The 20317-nt window shown below is 42.2% G+C and overlaps 1 protein-coding gene across 1 annotated transcript in view; it reads left to right on the top strand.

Moving 5' to 3' along the window:
* The window catches only part of nid1a (nidogen 1a), a 149308-nt gene extending 129423 nt beyond the window's left edge, over positions 1-19885 (top strand). Inside the window, exons 17-20 of the mRNA XM_059982156.1 lie at positions 2605-2762; positions 10576-10699; positions 16834-16946; positions 19185-19885. Of these exons, the coding sequence (XP_059838139.1) occupies positions 2605-2762; positions 10576-10699; positions 16834-16946; positions 19185-19306 (517 nt within the window). The 3' untranslated portion in view covers positions 19307-19885. The remainder of the gene's footprint in view (positions 1-2604; positions 2763-10575; positions 10700-16833; positions 16947-19184) is intronic.
* Positions 19886-20317: the final 432 nt, after the last annotated feature.

The raw sequence follows: 20317 nt of genomic DNA on the forward strand, positions 1-20317 counted from the left end.
GTAATTGAATGTGGAAGGATTTGGGGGAGGCAGTAACAGAGGGGAGAAGTGTGACAGCAGTGGCTGGGTAATTGAATGTGGAAGGATTTGGGGGAGGCAGTAACAGAGGGGAGAAGTGTGACAGCAGTGGCTGGGTAATTGAATGTGGAAGGATTTGGGGGAGGCAGTAACAGAGGGGAGAAGTGTGACAGCATTGCAGAGCTTGAAGTTGGGTGGGCGGACAAGAAGCTTTGCCCGTTGTTCTTCTTAACTATATAGTAGATATAAACCAGATGTTTGGAGAGAGAATGCAGAGGAAATTAACCAGTACATTACCGGGGACAAGTGAATTCAAAGATGTGGGGAGAGCAGGGATCGTTTTCTGTAAAACAGAAAGTGAAGGAAAGATTTAATGGAGCTGCTCCGAATAATGAGTGTTTAAATTGTATACATTTAAGGAAACTGTTTATGCTCGAGTGAAGGAGGATGAGAGGTGGCTTGATAGAGGTATACAAGGGGCATAGATCGAGTAGAGAGCCAGAGACACTTTTTCCCAGGGCAGAAATGGCTAATACTAGTGGGCATAATTTTAAGGTGATTGGAGGAAAGTTTAGAGGGATGTCAGAGGCAAGCTTTTTCACACAGAGACTGGTGGGTGCGTGGTATGCCCAGTCAGGGCTAGTGGTAGAGGTAGATACTTTAGGGGCATTTAAGCTCTTAGATAGGCAGATGGATGATAGAAAAATGGAGAGCCGTGCATGAGGGAAGAGCAAGACTGGTCCTGGTTCAAGCGTCACCACAGCATCGTGGGCTGAAGGGCCTGTACTTGCTGTCTTACTCTGTGTTCTATTGGAAGATGCAGATTTAAGAACCAGGAAGGAGCAAGAGAATATGTTTATCCAGTATGTTGTTTTAATCTAGATTGCACCACGTGAACACAGAGGCCCACAATGTTCTGTCACACAATGTCCATATTTTTCTATTTTCCTCACATTCGTGCACCTGTCTAAAGACCTCTTAAAAGTCCTGCCTCTACCACTACCCCAGGAAGCGAATTCCAGGCAGTGGGAAAATAAAACATCTCTCGCATTTCCTTTGAAATTACCCTTCTCACCTTAAATGCGTTTCAGCCCTGAGAAACTGGTGGAGACAAGTTCAATAATAACTTATAATGATAATAATCTCCAAAGGTTAAATCTTAAAAAGAAATTATTTGAGGGCTGTGGAATAAAGCAAGGGGTCTGAGGCTAAATGGATGGCTTCTCAAAGAGAAGGAGCCAGCTCTATGGATTAAATACTTTCAAATTCCCCCCCGAATATTAGAACAGAAATTGACAGTGTGGGAGGAAGCCATTTGGCCCATTATGTCAGTGCTGACCTAACAAAACCCATTTGGGCTCATTCTCTTCCCCAGCTGCTGGCCCATACTCTTCGGGGTACTATTTGGAAGCCACCACAGTTTTTGCCTCCACCACTATTTCACAAATTGATGGCTAGAAACTTCATGTCACCCTTTTCTGATGCATTCAAGATATATTATTTGGATCCCAGAAAAATGTGAAATTGGACCAAAGTCATTTTAACAAGTGTGACGTTTTGTGCACAGCGTACTCTACATTCGTCCCTTGATAAAGCCTAACTTGTCCTTGTGTCAAAGCACATTTGGGCTAGTTAGTGTACAATACACTGACTGTACCTGACTCATAAGATGCAGCCATTCTAACATTGGCTAATGAAGTGTCCCTTATGCCTCCTTAGCCACCTGACCTCCTTATTTTGGCACCTCCAGTGATGCTTAGAGACAAGTTTATTGTCATTCAACTTTACCCATGTATAGAGCTAAAGGAAACCTGGTTCTTCTGGGGGCAGGGTGTTTACACACAGTCACACACAGCCCATATAATTACATCTTGAAATGTGTTTGTTTAGCAACAGCAGTACAATGCAATACATAAAAAATTACTACAAGTTGATATGTTTTTAAAAAAGTGCTAACAGAGAACAAAACAGTGAGGTAGTGGTCATGGACTGTTCAGATGTCTGATGGTGGAGGGGAAGAAACTGTTCCTAAAACATTGAGAGTGCATTTTAGGCTCTTGTACTTCCTCGCTGATGGTGGTAATGAGGAGAGGACACATCATGGGTGGTGAGAGTTCTTCATGACAGATGCTGCCATTTTGAGTCACCACCTTTTGATGATGTCCTCGATGCTGGGGGGGCTAGTACACGTGATAGAGCTTACAGAGTCTTCAACCCTCTGCAGCTTTGTCTGACCCTGTGCACTGGCCCCTCCATACCAGACAGTCAGAATGCTCTCCACAGTATATCTGGAGAAATTTGCTGGCGACTTTGGTACAATGCCAAATCTCTTCAAGCTCCTAATGAAGTAAGTGCACCAATATGTTGGGCCCAGGATAGATCCTCTGAGATGTTGACACCTACCCCTGTACCCCTGAGTAACCTGCCGTTTATTCTGTATTCTGGAGTACATCTGCTTTCCCTGCAATTCTCTGCACGGAATTCTTTTTTCCCCACTTTCCTGGCCACTGCAGCTTTCCACTTCACTATCGGTCACAGAGATTTCACCGTATTGATGGTACTACCTCTCCATTGGTATTCTGTCAGGAACCTCTACTGGACGGACTGGAACCGAGCAGCTCCCAAGATTGAGACCTCTTACATGGATGGAACAAACAGGCGGGTTCTTGTGAAAGACGATCTGGGCCTGCCCAACGGACTCACCTACGACCCATACACTGCAGTGTTGTGTTGGGCTGATGCAGGTATATGGAACTGAGAGTTTTTTCTGTGTATAGGTTTTAAAGTCCCTGAATCCATAAATTCACTAGCTCACTGTCGGCAACATTTCAGCAGCTCATGTTGCTGATCTTAACGTTTCCTAATTTTTCAACTTTTAGCTCCAAGTATTCACTCAGTAGCCACTTTATTAGGTAACTCCTCTTCAGGGTTCAACATGGTTTACATTCAGAGACGACCTTCTGCAGACCACTGCTGTAACATACGGTTATTTAAGTTACTGCTCCTTTCCTGTCAGCAACTGGAGGGGGAGCAATATCCCAGCAGAGAAATTTGCTTTTGTCTCTGGAGGTTTTAAGCCAGATTGGCAGGGGTGGAAGACTTGAGAGAGCAATGTCAGTGAGTAAACAGAGGTACAATGCTTATAAAATGTAGTCTCCCCCCCCCCAGAAGTTTTCATGTTTTATTGTTTTACAGTAATGCTCACCAGCCTTTTAAGCCCAAGATCCCCTACCTCAGCCTTAGTGAAAGGCAAGATTGACCCTGAATCGATTAGTTACACGCATGCGCACCGGGCAGAAAAGACCAGAAGTAAAACCCCACAAACCGGAAGTAGAAATAGTGTATGAACACCAGGGGTCACCACCCTTTTTTTGCACTGCGGACCAGTTTAATATTGACAATATTCTTGGCTGACCGGGGGGGGGAGCGGTGTTAAACACGACTGGAATGCAGCAATAGCCCGCCAGATGCCTTGGTCAGGTGTAGCTATTCCCGTATTGGGGCCGCGGCAGTCGCAGTCTGGAGAGAGCAACTGACTGACCGAGCAAGAAGTGTGACAGGGAGCACGCCCGCCCCCCCCTTGTAGGACCTATCGGCCAACAAAAGTGTGTCTCGAGGGATGACTTTCAGTAGATCACAGCGAGATAGCTACTCTGCTACCTGCGAAACCCTGAGCCCAAATTAGGTTGCTGCGAATATTTTAACACCAGGTTCCCCACGAACATTCGATGTGCTAAACAGGTTTAGAGGTGGCACCAATCTGTCCGTGCTCCAGGCCAGCAGCAACGGCACTTCCTGCCGGCCGCGTGAAGCCAACAGTGATCCCTGGTGCAAGGGTGTCACTGCGGTTAGGTGACTGATGACCTTGTGTGGGTTCAAGTTCAACAGTGAGCGTGACAGGGAATGAGGAAAGGTGCAGCTGACTCATATCGTTTCCTCGCGGCCTAGTGGTTGGAAACCACTAAAGTACACTGTGTAGTGTGGGGGAGCTACACGCATTCGCACTGGGCAGAAAGAACGGAAGTAAAACCCCGCAACCTGGAAACAATCTCTCAACAGTATTTGTGTATTTATTTTTCTTTTTCAATCTTTTTATTATTGTTATTAATATCAACAAAATACAATTGATACATAGATAATGGGATTACAAACATACACATTTCTACTGCACATGAAAGAATACATAAGCAATGATTACAGTATAAATGAGTATTCTCAAATCATGGACGATACAATATATAAATAAACAAGGCAAATCTAGGTATATCATAATATATAATAAAAAAACAGAAAAAAGAAAAAAAAAACAAAAAAGGAAAAAGAGAAAAAGAAAAACTAGAAAAAGAAAAATAAAGGGCTGTTTATAATATCTCACAAAAATACAAAATCATCAGTGTCGTCATCTCCGATCCTCTCAACGTACATAAAATCAAAACTGGAAAATCAAATAGGCTTGAAACAGGGTCATTTACATCATATGAAAATATTGAATAAATGGTCTCCATATCTTTTCAAATTTAATAGAAATATCAAATACACCACTTCTAATTTTTTCTGTTTAAACATAACATAGTTTGAGAAAACCAATGAAATACAGTAGGAGGATTAATTTCCTTCTAATTCAACAAAATAGATCTTCTAGCCAATGTATTTATTTTTCTTTTTTTTTCGGGATCTACTGGGGAAGTCTCAAAGATCGACCAGTTGATCGCAATCGATGGGTTGGCAACCACTGTTTTACAACATTGAATCACAGTGGATTTAATTTGACTTTTTTGATAGTAATCAACAGAAAAGACTCTTTTCTGTCAAAGTAAAAACAAATTCTACAAATAGGTCTGAATTTATTAGCATTATTAAACACAAAATAATTGATTGCTTAATTCCCTTCAAGTCAGTATTTAATAAATGCACCTTTGGCAGCAATTACAGACTTGAGGTCTGTGTGGATAGGACACTGCAATTTTTCCTCATTCTTCTTTACAAAACTGCTCAAGCTCTGTGAGATTGCATGGGGATTGTGAATGAACAGCTCTTTTCAAGTCCAGCCACAAATTCTCAACTGGATTGAGGTCTGAACTCTGACTTGGCCACTCCAGGACATTAACATTGTTGTTCTTAAGCCATTCCTGTGTAGCTTTGGCTTTATGCTTGGGGTCGTTGTCTTGCTGGAAAACAAATCTTCTCCCAAGTCACAGTTCTCTTGCAGACGGCATCAAGTTTTCCCCCAGGATTTCCCTGTATTTTGCTGCATTCATTTTGCCCTCTACCTTCACAAGCCTTCCAGGGCCTCTGCAGTGAAGCATCCCCACAGCGTGATGCAGCCACCATCATGCCCCACAGTAGGGATGGTGTGTTTTTGATGATGTGCACTGTTTGGTTTATGCTAAACAGTGTTGAGTCTGATGGCAAAAGTTTCAAATTTGGTTTCATCAGACAATAAAACCTTTTACAACTGACTTCAGAATCTCCCACATGCCTTCTGGTGAACTCTAGCTGAGATTTGCCCCCCTCCCAACAGTGCCTTTCTCTTTGCCACTCTCCCATGAAGCTAAAACTGGTGAAGCACCAGACAACAGTTGTTGTATGAACAGTCTCTCCCTTCGCAGCCACTGAAGCTTGTAACTCCTCCAGAGTGGTCAGAGGTGCTTTGGTGGCCTCCCTCACTTAGTCCACCTCTGCACGGTTGATCAGTTTTTGAGGATGGCCTGCTCTCGGCAGCTTTCCAGCTGTGCCATATTCTTTCCATTTTTGATGATTTACTTAAACTGTACTCCAAGGAATATTCAGTGATTTTGAAATTTTCTTGTATCCATCTCCTGACTAGTGCTTTCCAATAACCTTTTCACGAAGTTACTTGGAGTGTTCTTTTGTCTTCATGGTGTGGTTTTTGCCAGGATACTGACCCACCAGCAGCTGGAGCTTTCAGACACAAGTGTATTTTTACTTTAATAAATTGGAACACCTCGACTGCACACAGGTGACCACCATTTAATTAATTATGTGACCTTTAAAACCAATTGGCTGCACCAGTGATGATTTGGTGAGTCATGTTAAAGGGGAGTGGATACTTGTGCAACCGATTGTTTTGTGTTTTATATTTGTAGTTAATTTTGGTCACTTTGTAGAGATTTGTTTTCATTTTGACACGAAAGAGTTTTTCTGTCGATCAATGTCAAAAAAAGCCAAATTAAATTCACTGTGATTCAATGTTGTAAGACAATAAAACATGAAAACTTCTGGGGGTGGGGGGAGATACTTTTTATAGGCACTGTTTGTGTTGTAACCAAAGGGTAGAAGCCTAGCAATCACCATAGGCATGTTTACAGTGAAGGAGCAGATAGGACCATTGCTTAAAATTGCATCTATTTCAATGCACGTAGTTTAAAGGATTAAAGATAAGCATTATTTGTCACACGTACACTGAAACAGAGTGAAATGCATCATGGGGCAGAGTAAAATAGAGCAGTCCAGTGCCAACATAGCATGCCCAGAACTTACTAACCCTAACCTGTACATCTTTGGAAAGTGGGAGGAAACTGGAGCACCTGGAGGAAACCCACACGATCACAGGAAGAACGTACAAAGTCCTTAGAGACAGCAGTGGGAATTGAACCCTGATCACTGTGGTATAAAGCATCATTGGTGGCGGCTACACTGCCATGCCACCCTGATGGAACATTACAGACTCCAGTGAAAGGCTACCTTGGACTTGTCTCTGGTCGTGTCGTCCTGTTTCTGCACTAAGCTCTTGTTTTTCCTCTGTCTATTCACTGATGTATAATTTCTGCCTAATTTATATTCTGTGTTGACTGCACCTTCGTGCATGTGAGGCTGCTGCAAGCTCGTTTTTCATTGTGCTTGTACAATAGACTCAACTTGAGAACATGGGGTAAGAATGGTTCAAAACTAGGGTAAAGGGTTAAATGTGTGATCAGTCTAGGCCTCTACTCAGTGTGATGGAGTTGGCCAGGTTTCTCTACAATTCCACTTGTCCTGAGCCTTACCATTAAAAGAGAGCTGCAAATCTAGAACTTCTTTCAGAAAAACTGCAGGCATTGGGGGCTAACCTTCAAATTAAAGAGTTTTATTAATTACTGAAGGCAGGGAGCAAATGCCAACACATTATCAGATTGGGGCATTAGTGGAAATGATTTGTCATCTCGTTTTGAAAGGACTAGAATATAAAAGCAGAGATGTAATGCTGAGGCTTTATAAGGCATTGGCCACATTACATTTGGAGTTTTATGAGCAGTTTTGGGACCCATATCTAAGAAAGAAAATACTGGCAGTGGGGAGGGTCCAGAGGGGTTCACAAAAATGATCTGGGGAATGTAAAGGTTTAAATGTTTGATTACTCTAGGCCTGTACTCGTAAGGGTTTAGAAGAATGAAGGAGGGCACTCGCTGAAAACTTAACAAATATTGAAAGGCCTAGATGGAGTGGTCATGCAAAGGATGTTTCCAATAGTGGGAGAGTTTACGACCAGAGGGCACAGCCTCAGAATAGAAGGACATCCCTTTAGAACAGAGGTGAGGAGGAATTTCTTTAGCCAGAAGCTGTTGAATCTGATGAAATCATCACCGCAGACAGCCATGGAGGCCATCATTGGGTTTCCTGGGCAGAAAGGCCTAATTCTGCTCCTTTGTCATATGGAAATATGATAAGCAAAGCAAAAATTGATAAGCAAAGGCTTTAAGCAGGATCTTAAAGAATACAATAATTCAAGACTTCTCTAGGTTATGGTCCGAGATATATGCAAGAGAGATTTGAATATCGCTGAGGATAAGAATTCTAAACTAACAATGGTGCATTTAATGACTGAGCACTCCTGAATGGGATTAATATTTGAAAGATTTTAATGAATATAGTGTGTCCTTGTGGCCATGTCCTGTAGTTCCAGTTCAAGTTTAATTGACATTCAACCATACACATGAATGCTGCCAAACCAGACTCTGGGGCCAAAGTGTAAAACACTGAACCAACAGTCACACACAGCACATTATGATAGTAGAAAAACTTAGTTACAAAACAAATAATATTTGTAATAATGTAATACAAATAGTAATAATGTAGCCCAAGTCCTGAGTGTCAAGGCCTGTCGATTGATGGTACACATATGTTGTTCTGGAGCCTCGTTTCTGCAAGAACGAGCCCGCAGCGTTTCCTCATTTCACGCAGTGGAGCCACAGGTGAACACAGTCCAGCTTGTCTTCCACCAATCAGATGCCGAGGAGCAGCACCAACCCAGCACAGAATCCAGTGACACAGCCAGCTCTGGTGTCCCCTTCCTCATCAGCCACAACAGACAAACCTGAGGGCCTGGTACATGCCACAACTGAGGCCTACAGCTCCCTCTCTGTCAGACTCACCAGTGAATCAGACTCACAGTATTCTACACGACCAATGTCCAACGGGCCCTTGTGATCAGAACAAAAACTTCCAAGATGGTACACAGCAATTCTAGCTCCATCACTATCCAGCAAATCGCTCATGGGGTAAACCTGCAGTACTTGCTGTTCCTGATTACCAGTAGTGTCTTCTGATCGGGAGGACATAAAGGATGAACAACTACACCATTGGTTAGACCCAGGGAGGCTGCTGTGTTCGAACATGCCACCATCTTACCGGAAGGAAAGAGTTCATTGTTGAAGCCCTAGTGTGAGCCCAAACACAACAGCCCATGTGGGTAAAAACACCAAAATGATTCTTGGAATGAGGAAACACATTCAGCCTTTAATCTCAGAAGTGCTTGTACTAAAAGCATAAGTCAGTTTGTAGTCACTGGTGGTGAGCAACAAGTACTGTTGTCCCCAGTACCTGAACAGTGTTGAGTGTTAAAGGTTCCGGGTGGGGTTTCATTGATTAATGTTTAAACTGATGTTGGGGCTATCGAAAAGTTAGCTGCATCAATTGTGAAAGGGCAGGTTCTATACCCAGTTTTGTTGGTGAGATTCCTGCTCTCCCAAACTTTCTCCCCACTTCCCCGTCTCCCCTGCTCAGCTCTCCCATTCGCACCTCATATGTTTATCGCGCTCACACCCCCTCCCCCGTTCATGCCACACCTGCCCAGCTCACGTCCACCCCTACTTCTCAGCTCTTGCACCCCCTCTCACCACACCTACCCATCTCAACTGTGCCCACTCTCACACGACTCCACCCTCACTGCCTGCTCCCCACCTCTGTGTCTGTCTCTGCCACTCACCCACACACACCCAGTTAACACTTCAGGGTATTGACCTATTGTCTGTCTGACAGTATTTCCAGCAATGAGATATAGAACATAGCACATTACAGCACAGTGCAGGCCCTTCTGCCCATGATGTTGTGCCAACCTTTTTAAGATCAATCTTACCCTTCCCTTCTAGATATTGTTAAACAGCACAGGAAAGATTGAGTTGTTAGTATATGCACATTTCTGTTTTTCCATTAAAGAGCTGTTAAAAGTCAACGATAGAGAGGAAAGCCCCCCCCCCCCCCACAGAGTAGACCAGGATTGTTCTAGTGGTGTTATTGTTACCATTATCAATTTTTTATTCTGTACTTTAATTAATTGAAGTTAAGTCTACAGGTATTGAGGTGAGGTGTTGATCAGTTGTCCAGTAGCTATGTTCCCTCTAAGCTGTGTGCATGCACATGTTTTTCAACCAGCGTACAAAAAAAATAAATGTGTGCACAAAAGGTTCGTTACCTAAAATAGTGTGGTAATTAATAATTATACTTATTGAAAATAACCTTCTAGCTAAATGTTTCTGTTAACTAGTTAGTCAGTTTTTCAAATACCACAATGCGCGTCACTAATTTACGTCACCTCACCTTTCCTGTTCCGGTTTGTACAGCTGCATCCCGGCTTTTGATTTCTCCGCAATTGCAGATTGTGACTTCACATTTGGCAATGAACAAGTTAATGCCTTATGTCTAAAATATCATGATTTTCTAGCCGAAAATACTGTAGACAGTTTAATGATTTCAAATTTTTCATGCAAGAAAAAATTAAATCCAAACTGATTTCAGACTTTGCTCAAATGGTGGCATTAGTACTTCAAAATGAACAGTTTTGCGACCTTGCACAGTTGATGGACATTGGGGGAACCTTTCTTGCGTCTAGTGCGCACTGTGAACGAGGTTTTAGCCTAATGAGTTAACTCAAAAACAAGCTGAGAAACTGTTTTGGTGAATGTCATTTGGATATGTTAATGAGAGTCAAAAGCTATCAATTGGATGGAAGTTCTATTAGTCCAGATAGTGTTTACAAAGAATGGGTAAATGCCAAAGACAGGAGAGAGAAAAAATAACTGAATGACTTAAATATGTGCGTTATTTTATTGTTATTCTGTGCAGTTTTATGTCTAATATTTTGTAAACCTACATAAACTGTGCCATATGTGCATTCAGTGCTCACATACTTTTGTCACAGGAAAAAAATTTGCACAACATAAGATTTTTGCGCACACTGACTACTAAAAATTAGGGGGAACATTGTCCAGTAGCATTAACTGTTTGGCCCGAGCCACTGTCCTTCTAGAGTGAGATTTGTAACCATTTCATTCTCTGCAGGGACCCAGAGGTTGGAATGTATAAATCCGGATCGCAGTGGACGTAGGAGGATCCTTCAGGGTATCCGGTACCCCTTCGGAATTACGAGTTACGGAAGATACTTGTATTACACTGATTGGAAGAGGTGAAGTAACCATTTCGATCATTTTCTGTGATGGTATTATATATTACATTACTCTAAGACATTTGAATAGAATTTGACCATTTGGCCCCTCGAGTCTGCTCCACCGTTCGATCATGGTTAATTTATTATCCCTCTCAAACCTACTTGCTGCCTTCTTCCCATAATTTTTATGCCATTACTATTTAAGTACCTATCAACCTCTGTTTTAAATATACCCAATGACTTGGCCTCCAATGCCAGCTGTGGCAATGAATTCCAAGGATTCACCATCTTTTGGCTAAAGAAAAGTTCCTCTTCATCTCTGTTCTAAAGGGATGTCCTTGTACCTAGAGGTTGTACCTTCCAGTCCTAGGCTCTCCCACTATGGGAAACATCTTCTCCATGTCCACTTATTTGAGGTTTTTCAGTTTTCGATAAGTTTCAGTGAGATCCTCTACACCCCATCCTTCTGAAACCAAGCAGGTACAGGCCCAGAGCCTATGACCCTTCTAGTTTTCTTTTACAGCTGCATTTCTCTGACCAGGAATGTTTTGCATGGCCTGAAAACTGCACAGCACTTTAAGTGTATTATTTTGGTAATATGCGAATGGTGAATGTTGACTAAACACCGTTGCCGTTCAGCCGGCTGATGATTTATTAATAATGGGCTACTGACTTCCATTCTGTGTTTATTGTCACAATTTGCAATAATGTTGTATCTTCAACAATGTAAATATGTTGAAGCTGTAGAATGTTTTAAAGTAAAGATTGTGGTATGTTCATTAGTTAGAAAATTTATGGATTCATTAGCACATTTAATTACAAGGTATTCATAATAACATAGATTTCAAAATTATATTAGTATAATTTCTAAATTATGTTAACATTACATAAAAGAAACTTGAAGCTGTGCAGCAACAAAGACGATGTGTGCAGGAGCATTTCTGTTACCGTGTCGCTGTGCACCCGCACAGCTTAGAGGGAACTGTGCCCAGAGCCATCAGGCGCTCCTCATACATTAACCTTTCATTCCCAGGATCATTATCATGAACATCCTCTGGACTTTCTCCAACGCCAGCACATCCTTCCTAGGTATGAGACCCCAAACTGCTCACAATATCTTTCTTTCACTATACATCTTTTTTATATATTAGTCCTATCGAAATGAATGCCAACATTATATTTGCCTTCCTTCCTGCAAGTTAACCTTTAGAGATTCCTCCCAAGTCCCTTTGCACCTCCGGTTTCTGAATTCAAATTCTATTACACAGAACATGTTAATAAAATAGCCAATTCGGAGCAACGTAGAAGGAAATTCAGCCCATTCATTCTACACTTAGTGGCACTGAGTGTATGTTCGGGGTCTTCTGTTGCTGTAGCCCGTCCACTTCAAGGTTGAACATGTTGTGCATTCAGCGATGCTCTTCTACACACCTCTGTTGTAATATGTCGTTATTTGAGTTACTGTTGCCTTCCAGTCAGCATAAACCAGTCTGGCCATTCTCCTCTGACCTCTCTCATTAATAAAGCATTTTCACCCACAGAACTGCCACTCACTGCATGTTCACACCATTCTCTGTAAACTCTAGAAACTGCGGTGTATGAAAATCCCAAGAGGTCAGCTGTTTCTGAGATACTCAAACCACCTACTGTCATTCCACAGTCAGAGTCACTTGGATCATATTTCTTCCCCATTCTGATGTCTGATCTAAACAACAACTGAACCTCTTGAACATGTTTGCATGCTTTTATGCATTGAATTGCAGCCACATGATTGGCTGATTAGATATTTACATTAATGAGCAGGTATACAGGTTTGCCTAATTAGTGGCCATTGAGTGTATGTTGTTACGTATCCCGTAACTGGATAACTTACCAGCAAAGATAGAGAGGTCCGTTGAAGTCTGATGTCACTATTTTCAAACGTTTTTATTTATAAAGGGGCACAAAAGTGAGGTTAATACAAACATTCAGATAATGCACGTCATCAATACTCAATCTAAAGTGCGGGTATAGTAATAATCATCATTAAGAAGTGAGCTCTACTGTTGTCTAGGGGATAATATATTGTCCGTTGGAAATATAAAAGTCACTCAGAAGTCTGCAGGCTTCAGCCTTTTGGGAATTGCTGGGTTTCACGTGGGGCGACCGAGAGAGAGAGATTGGTGAGAAAAGGAAAGACTTGCCGGGTCTTTATGAAGCATCTGTTGAATCAGGGGAGCGTTGGTTCCCCGTTGTTAGTTCGAAGTCCCTTTTGGTGTTATCAGCCACCCGCTCCCCAGGCAAAGGAGAGGCGGAACGCACGTGGCTTTGTATGGCTTCCTACAGCCTGCCAACCTCGAGGTTCCCTCGCTGCCTCCACCTCCTGGAATCCTCTCGGAGGCTGCAGAGCACTGGAACACCCAAACGATCTCCAAACTTCCACACTCGCCTCGATGTTTCAATTGCCTTCGTCGCTTTAATCAGTGAACGATGGAAGCTTTAAATGGTGATATGGGGTCAAACAGCGGTCTGCAGCCCGTCCTGTAGTCTGCCTGCTTGAGGTTCGTGCATTGTGCCTCTACCTCCGGAATCCTCTCACAGAACACTGAAGCACCCAAATGATCTCCAAACTCAAATCACAGGCTCCAGCAGCTCTAGAACTACAATCAAGACGAGAAACAAACATAAGTCAAGTCATTGTCATTTGGACCATAACTGCTGGTACAATACAAAGTAAAAATGAGACAACGTTTTTCACGACCATGGTGTTACATGACACAGTACAAAAACTAGACTGAACTGTGTAATAAAACAACACGGAGAAAGCTACACTAGACTACAGACCTACACAGGACTGCGTAAAGTGCCCAAAAACAGTACCGGCATTACAATAAATAATAAACAGGACAGTAGGGCAAGGTGTCAGTCCAGGCTTCGGGTATTGAGGAGTCTAAAAAAGATACGAAAGAAGTGAAAAAGATTTTTTCATGATCTATCCAGAAGATAGTGGCCAAAGAAGCATTGTACACAGGCACTACCTTGACCAGAGGCATTTATAGCTTTCCTTGGAGGTATTTACAATAGAACGAAGAAATACAGTCAAATCAATGGAAAAACTACTCACCAAGTCTGACAAGCATCCAATTGCAGAAGACAAACTGTGCAAGTATAAAGTGAAACAAATAGTGTTTATTTAGAGAACGTAGACATAGAAGCATAGAAAATAGGTGCAGGAGTAGGCCATTCGGCCCTTCGAGCCTGTACCACCATTCAGTATGATCATGGCTGATCATTCGACTCAGAACCCTGTACCTGCTTTCTCTCCATACCCCCGATCCCTTTACCACAAGGGCCATATCTAACTTCCTCTTAAATATAGCCAATGAACTGGCCTCAACTGTTTCCTGTGGCAGAGAATTCCACAGATTCACAGATTCTTCTGTGTGAAGAAGTTTTCCCTCATCTCGGTCCTAAAAGGCTTCCCCTTTATCCTTAAACTGTGACCCCTCGTTCTGGATTTCCCCAACATCAGAAACAATCTTCCTGCATCTAGCCTGTCCAATCCCTTTAGAATTTTACACGTGGTCTATAAACCACATGGTCTTCAGAACATGCATTGTAGAATCCTTGAAAGTGAGTCTGTAGGTTAAAATACTATTTAATCAGTTAAAAAAGGGAGATATGAATTTAAAAGGATGGAATTCACAAGCTGAAAGGGTCACATGAAGGGGAAGTTGAGGAAACGTACCAGTCCTGATCAGGGATCAGCAGTGAGGACCCTCGAGATCCTGGGTGTCAGTATCTATGAAGATCTATCCTGGGCCCAACATTTTGATGCAATCGTGATGGAGACATACTAGCAGCTACGTTTCATTGGAGATTTGATATGTCACCAAAGAATCCAGCAAATTTCTATGGGGTACATTGATCACATAGCTGTTGGCACAACAGTGGTGTTGAAGTTCGGATTTCAATTCCGGATTCTTCTGTAATCTTTGTACATCCTTCCCAAGCGTGCATGGATTTCCTCTGAGTGCTCTGGCTCCCTCCCACAGTCCAAAGGAGGTTAGTAGATTAATTGGTCATTGTAGATTTTCCTGTGATTAGGCTAGGGTTAAATTGGTGGGTTGTTGGGCTCATTGAGCCAGAGGTCAGCTCTATCTCTAAATAAAATGTGCTGTCAGGAGCATTGCATCACCACCTGGTATGGAGGGGCCAGTGCAGAAAAGGCTGTGGAGGCTTGGAAACTCAGTCAGCTTCATCATGGGCACTAGCTTCCACAGCCTTGAGGATTTCAATAGGCGATGCTTCAAAAGGCAGCATCCTTCATGAAGAAGTCCCCACGCCTCAGGACGTGCTCTCTCCTCATTGCTACAATAAGAATGACAAACAACAATGATCCCTTAGTCCCATCACCTCCTGTTTGGACCATCAAACCTGTTGCAAATCCAGTTAGTTGGCTCTTCCTGGATTCCATGCAATCCAACCTTACATTTCAGTAATAGCTAGAAAAAGGTCGTCAGTTATCCCACAAAGTGAGAGTCTATTCCAGAGGTCCACTGTTCTCTGGGAAAGGAATGGCCTCCTGACATTTAGCTTCACTTGAACTTTGCACAGCTTGCTGTGACTAAGTAGATTATCTGGCATGCTTTACTCTGTCTTGGACATCAAAGTGGTTCAACGTGTTAAATGAGACGATATGAGTGTTTAGTTAAAAATCTTCCATACACACACTAAAAAACAATTCACGTGAAGTGCAACATCAGCCAAAACCGGAACTGAAACTGCTCATCTTGGGATATATCCAGGGCGTTAGACAAGGCATCATTTCTTCTTTTACTTAATCAACGTGCAAATGTCTCCTTATTTCATGAATAGACATTGCTTAGATTTTCATTTGTAAGAAACACATTGTGCATCCCTTTTTGCAGCAACTGGTTTTGTGAGATAGTATATTGACAGCAAAAATTTCAAGCAGGTAATTCAGATTTTCCTTTTAGAGATCATATTGTTAATGGTGCCCGAGTGCTAAATGTCCAAGAGTGGTTGCAAAGTTTAAAGTAAAAACTGATTGTCAGTCTTTCTGTGTAGTTTTTCAATGACTCTTTTGTATTTCTTTGTTCAACTGTGAATACCTGCAAGCAAATGAATCTCAGGGTAGTGTATGGTGACATGTACGTACTGTGATAGTAACTTTATTTTGAACTTTGATCTTGGAAATGTTCGCAGAACCTTTGGGAGTTGAAGTATTTACTGGGGCAAAGTAAACTTTCAATGTCACAGTCCGTGGGTGTGTGAAGAAGTCGTTGAAAACTCCACATACTGAGGCGCTGTGTTCACTGTTCTGCTAGGAAGAAATTGGAAGTATAAGCTTAAAGAAGATAAGGTTTGTCTGGAGCAAAGCAAATTAAGAGGAGATTAATGAAGATGTGGATTTTCGGCATTGTCTACAGAAACAGGAGGGTCAGTAATCAAAGGACACAAATTCAAGGGGGCTGCTAGAAAAAGAGCTGAAGAGCCGTAGATTCATAGGGTGCTATAGCACAGAAACTGGCCATTCAGCCCATCTAGGCTATGCTACACTATTATTCTGCCTAGTTCTCCCATCCATGTAGTTATCCAAACTATTTTTAAAAATGAAACCAAACCTCCATCCACCACTTCTTCTGGCAACTCGTCCCACAGTTTCAACACGTTCTGCGTGAAGAAGTTCTCCCATATGTTTCCTTTAAACATTTCACCTTTTACCTGTGACCTCTAGTCTAGTCTCACTGAACCTCAGTAGAAAATTCTGCTTGCATTTACCCTAACTATATCCCTCACAAATTTGTATACCTCTGTCAAATCTCCCCTCATTCTCCTATGCTCTGGGGAAATTCAACCTTTTCCCGATGACTCAGGTTGTCAAGTGATATCCTTAAATTTATGGTTTGAAAGGATGATGGAAATATATTCTGCCTTATGGTCTGTGTATATACAAGAAAAAAAAACATTTAGAGGACTATGTAAGAAAAGTGAGACTAATTGGATTCCTCTTTCAAAAAGCCATGGAAATGGTGACCTTTTATTCAATTTGCAGGGAATGTTGTTTTAAGTGTAGCCAAGTATGCCATAGAAATTTAGTGACTGCAAATGTTTAACCATTGCGTTGTTTAAACTTTGTGTTCCTATAGGGACGCTGTTGTAGCCGTGGACCGTATTATTGGACGAGAAACTGATGAAGAAAGGCCAACACGACGGTCCCGATTGTATGGAATCACCACAGCGTACTCACGGTGTCCTCAAGGTAACGTGCACTCTGTGATTGAACTTGTGCTGTTTGGTTTTGGATCATACCGCCTTCACTCTCGGCTGTTACACAGTCATATTGTCATGTAAACTTCAGAAAGACTATTCCTCCAGTTTCCCAAAATTGCATCTAGTATATTGAGCTAGGCTTATTCCAATCCAACAATGTCTTGTTCAAAATTCTCTGTGGTTATATGTCGTCCCTCAACATCACCTTCTCCACATCTTTAATTTCCTACTGTGTAGCATAGTGCTTAGTGTAATACTTTACAGCACCAACTGTAAGATCAGAGTTCGATTCTCATGGCTGCCCTTCAGTTTGTATGTTCTTCCTGTGAGTGCATGGAGTTCCTCTGGGTGTTCCACTTTCCAACCACATACACTGTGGGTTAAGCTCAGTGAGTTGTGGGGACATCTGAACTATGGCAGCACTTGCAAGCTGCACAGCACAATCTTCACTGATTCAATGTGACACAAGTAACACATCTCACTGTATGTGGGGACGTAGATGTGACCAATGAAGCTGATTTTTATAAAAAAAAACTTTAAATCTTCAGTTCCAGCTCACGTTCTAATCCCTTCACTGCAGCTTCCAACACTTGGGCTTCCGAGCCCTGTCTGAATCGCCTCCACCTTTCCCCCTTCCCCCCCTTGTTTCAGATCTTCCTTAAAACTGGCTTCTTTGACCAAGGAGCAATGGCAGATTAGCCTTAGCTTTAATTGTCACACAGACATCTTAGCATACTGTGAAATTCGTTTTGAGTTGCAGCAACACCAACACAGTCCTGGGCGAAGCATGCTTCTGGCACCAACGCAGCATGCCCTCAACATAATAACTCTAAACGTACGTCTTTGGAATATGGAGGAAGTCCATATGGTCATAGAGGAAACATACAAGCTACTTACAGACAGTGGCAGGAATAGAACTCTGATTACTTATGCTGCAAAGCTAACTAGCGCAGTTTACTGGAAGAACTCAGCAGATCGAGCAGCAAGGGAATTGTTGACATTTCAGGATCCGGTTCTCAACTTGAAACATTGACAGTTCCTTCCTCCCCATACTCGCTGGGTTCCTCCGGAAGATAGTTATTTAAAACTCCAGCAAGTCTCTTTAACCAAGACTTTAATGTCCAATCCTAATAGCTCTTTATGTAGCCCCATGTTGGAGATGGACTGGTGACATTCCCTGAGGTGATTCACTCAAGCAAAGGTGCTATATCATGTGTGTTGTTGTTCAGTGAGGGCACAGATTTCTCATTTTGTCTTCTGCGCCCTTCGTTCCAGTCCTGATGAAGATCTTGGCCCAAAATGTTGACTGTTTATTCCCCTTCAGGAATTCCTTCAGCATTTCCTGTGTGTTTTTCCTGAGGGGAAAGAGCCTGCATGCATTCTCCCTATCTACACCCCTCCTAATTTTGTGTATTCTATAAGATCTCCCCTCACTCCGCTGTGCTTCAGGGAATGAAGTCCGAAGCTATCTGCTAGCCAACAGGGAGGTTAAGTAAGCATCTTGTGTGTTGGCCTTCATTAATCTGGGGATTGAGTTCAAAAGCTACGAGGCAATGTTGCAGCTCTGTAAGGCCCTGGTTTGTCCATGCATGGAATGTTGTGTTTGTTTCTAGTTGCCTCATTATAGGAAGGGTGTGGAAACTTTAGAGAGGGTGCAGAGGAGGTTTACCAGGATGCTGCCTGCTTTAGAGAGCGTTTTATGAGGAGAGATTGAGTGAGCTTGGCCTTTGCTCTTTGGTGCGAGGGAGAATGAGAAGGACTTGATAGAGCTGTACAAGATGATAAGAAGCATGGATTGTGTGGACAGCTGGAGATTTACTAGGGCAGAAACGGGGGGGGGGGTCATTTTAAGGTGGTTGAAGGAAGGTATTGGTGGAATGTCAGAAGTAGCTATTTTTGTTACACAGTGAATGGTCAGTTCATGGAACACGCTGCCAAGGGTGGTGGTAGAGGCAGATACATTAGGGACATTTAGGAGACTCTTAAATAGGCAGCTGGATGAAAGCAAAATGGAGGATTATATGGGAGGGAAGGATTTATCTTGGAGTAGGTTGAAAGGTAGGCACAACATCATGGGCCGAAGGGCCTGTATTGTTCAATCCTTCCCCTATAACTTTTCATTCCGTTCCTGTGATGCTGCAGTAAGGTTTTCACTGCACTTGTGTGTACATATACCTGTGTGTATGACAATGACTTTGATATTGTCTGTTTGCATTGATATTAATAGGACAGAACCACTGTGCTGTAAACAACGGAGGTTGCACCCACCTATGCTTGGCAACCCCTTGGAGCCGGTCGTGCCTCTGCCCCGATTCTACACTATCTGTCAGCTGCCTGGAGTCAAACTAAAGGCCGGGTGTTTCAGGGAGACCTCATTACTGTTAAGAGTCAAACCTCTTCCTCAGAAGGCAAACTCCGCCATGAAAAATTAAAATATCATTTTTAAATTTTGCTATTTTAAATTACTTTTTTTATTTGGAATTTAATACACTTATTATTATAAATTTACAACTGTAAATATGTTTTATTACAGTTCACTAAATTGTATTAGATGTGATGTTGAGTTCTAACTTAACACACAAAGTGCTGGAGGAACTCAGCTGGTCAGGCAGCGTCTATGGAGAGAAATAAATAGCCAATGTTTCAGGCTGACACTCTTCATCAAGACTAATGAAGGGTCTGTGCTCAAAATGTCGACTATTTATCCCTTTCCATCAGTGCTGCCTGATCTGCTGAATTCGTCCAGCCTTTTGTGTGTGTTACTCTGGATTTCAGCATCTGCAGAATCTCTTATGTTTAATTCAAACATTATGTTGCTTCACTGTACTGTTACTTTACCATGAATGAAGCCAACATGTCGGGTATTATGTTACACTCTGTACAGCTTCTCAAAATATAGTAGACAAAATAAAATCCAACCTTTTTGTACGTTTTTCCCCTAGTAAATTTTTGAACCTTGTCCTGCGTTGGAGTTACTACAGTCAAGGTACAGCAGCAAAAGGAGCACAAACTGTTTTGTGCGGCTGTCCGGTTAATTTGATAGTTCCTGCCAAGCAGGGCTGGTATTTGTATTCAAAGTCAGATTTATTTTTCACATGTACAATACATACAGAAAGATGCATTGTTTGCATTAACAGCCAACACAGCATGAGGATGTGCTGAGGCAGCCTACGGGTGCTGCCACTCATTCCAGTGCCAACACAGCATGCCCGCAATGCTTGGCAAAACAATACAGTCACAACAAGCAATAAATCAACAGCAAAACAAAGTTCAAAGTAAATTTATTACCAAAGTACATATATGTCACCATATATAACCTTGAGGTTCAATTTCTTGCGGGCATACTTAATAAATCTTTTA

The sequence above is a fragment of the Hypanus sabinus genome, chromosome 10, assembly GCF_030144855.1.
Source record: "Hypanus sabinus isolate sHypSab1 chromosome 10, sHypSab1.hap1, whole genome shotgun sequence".
Lineage (NCBI taxonomy): Eukaryota > Metazoa > Chordata > Chondrichthyes > Myliobatiformes > Dasyatidae > Hypanus > Hypanus sabinus.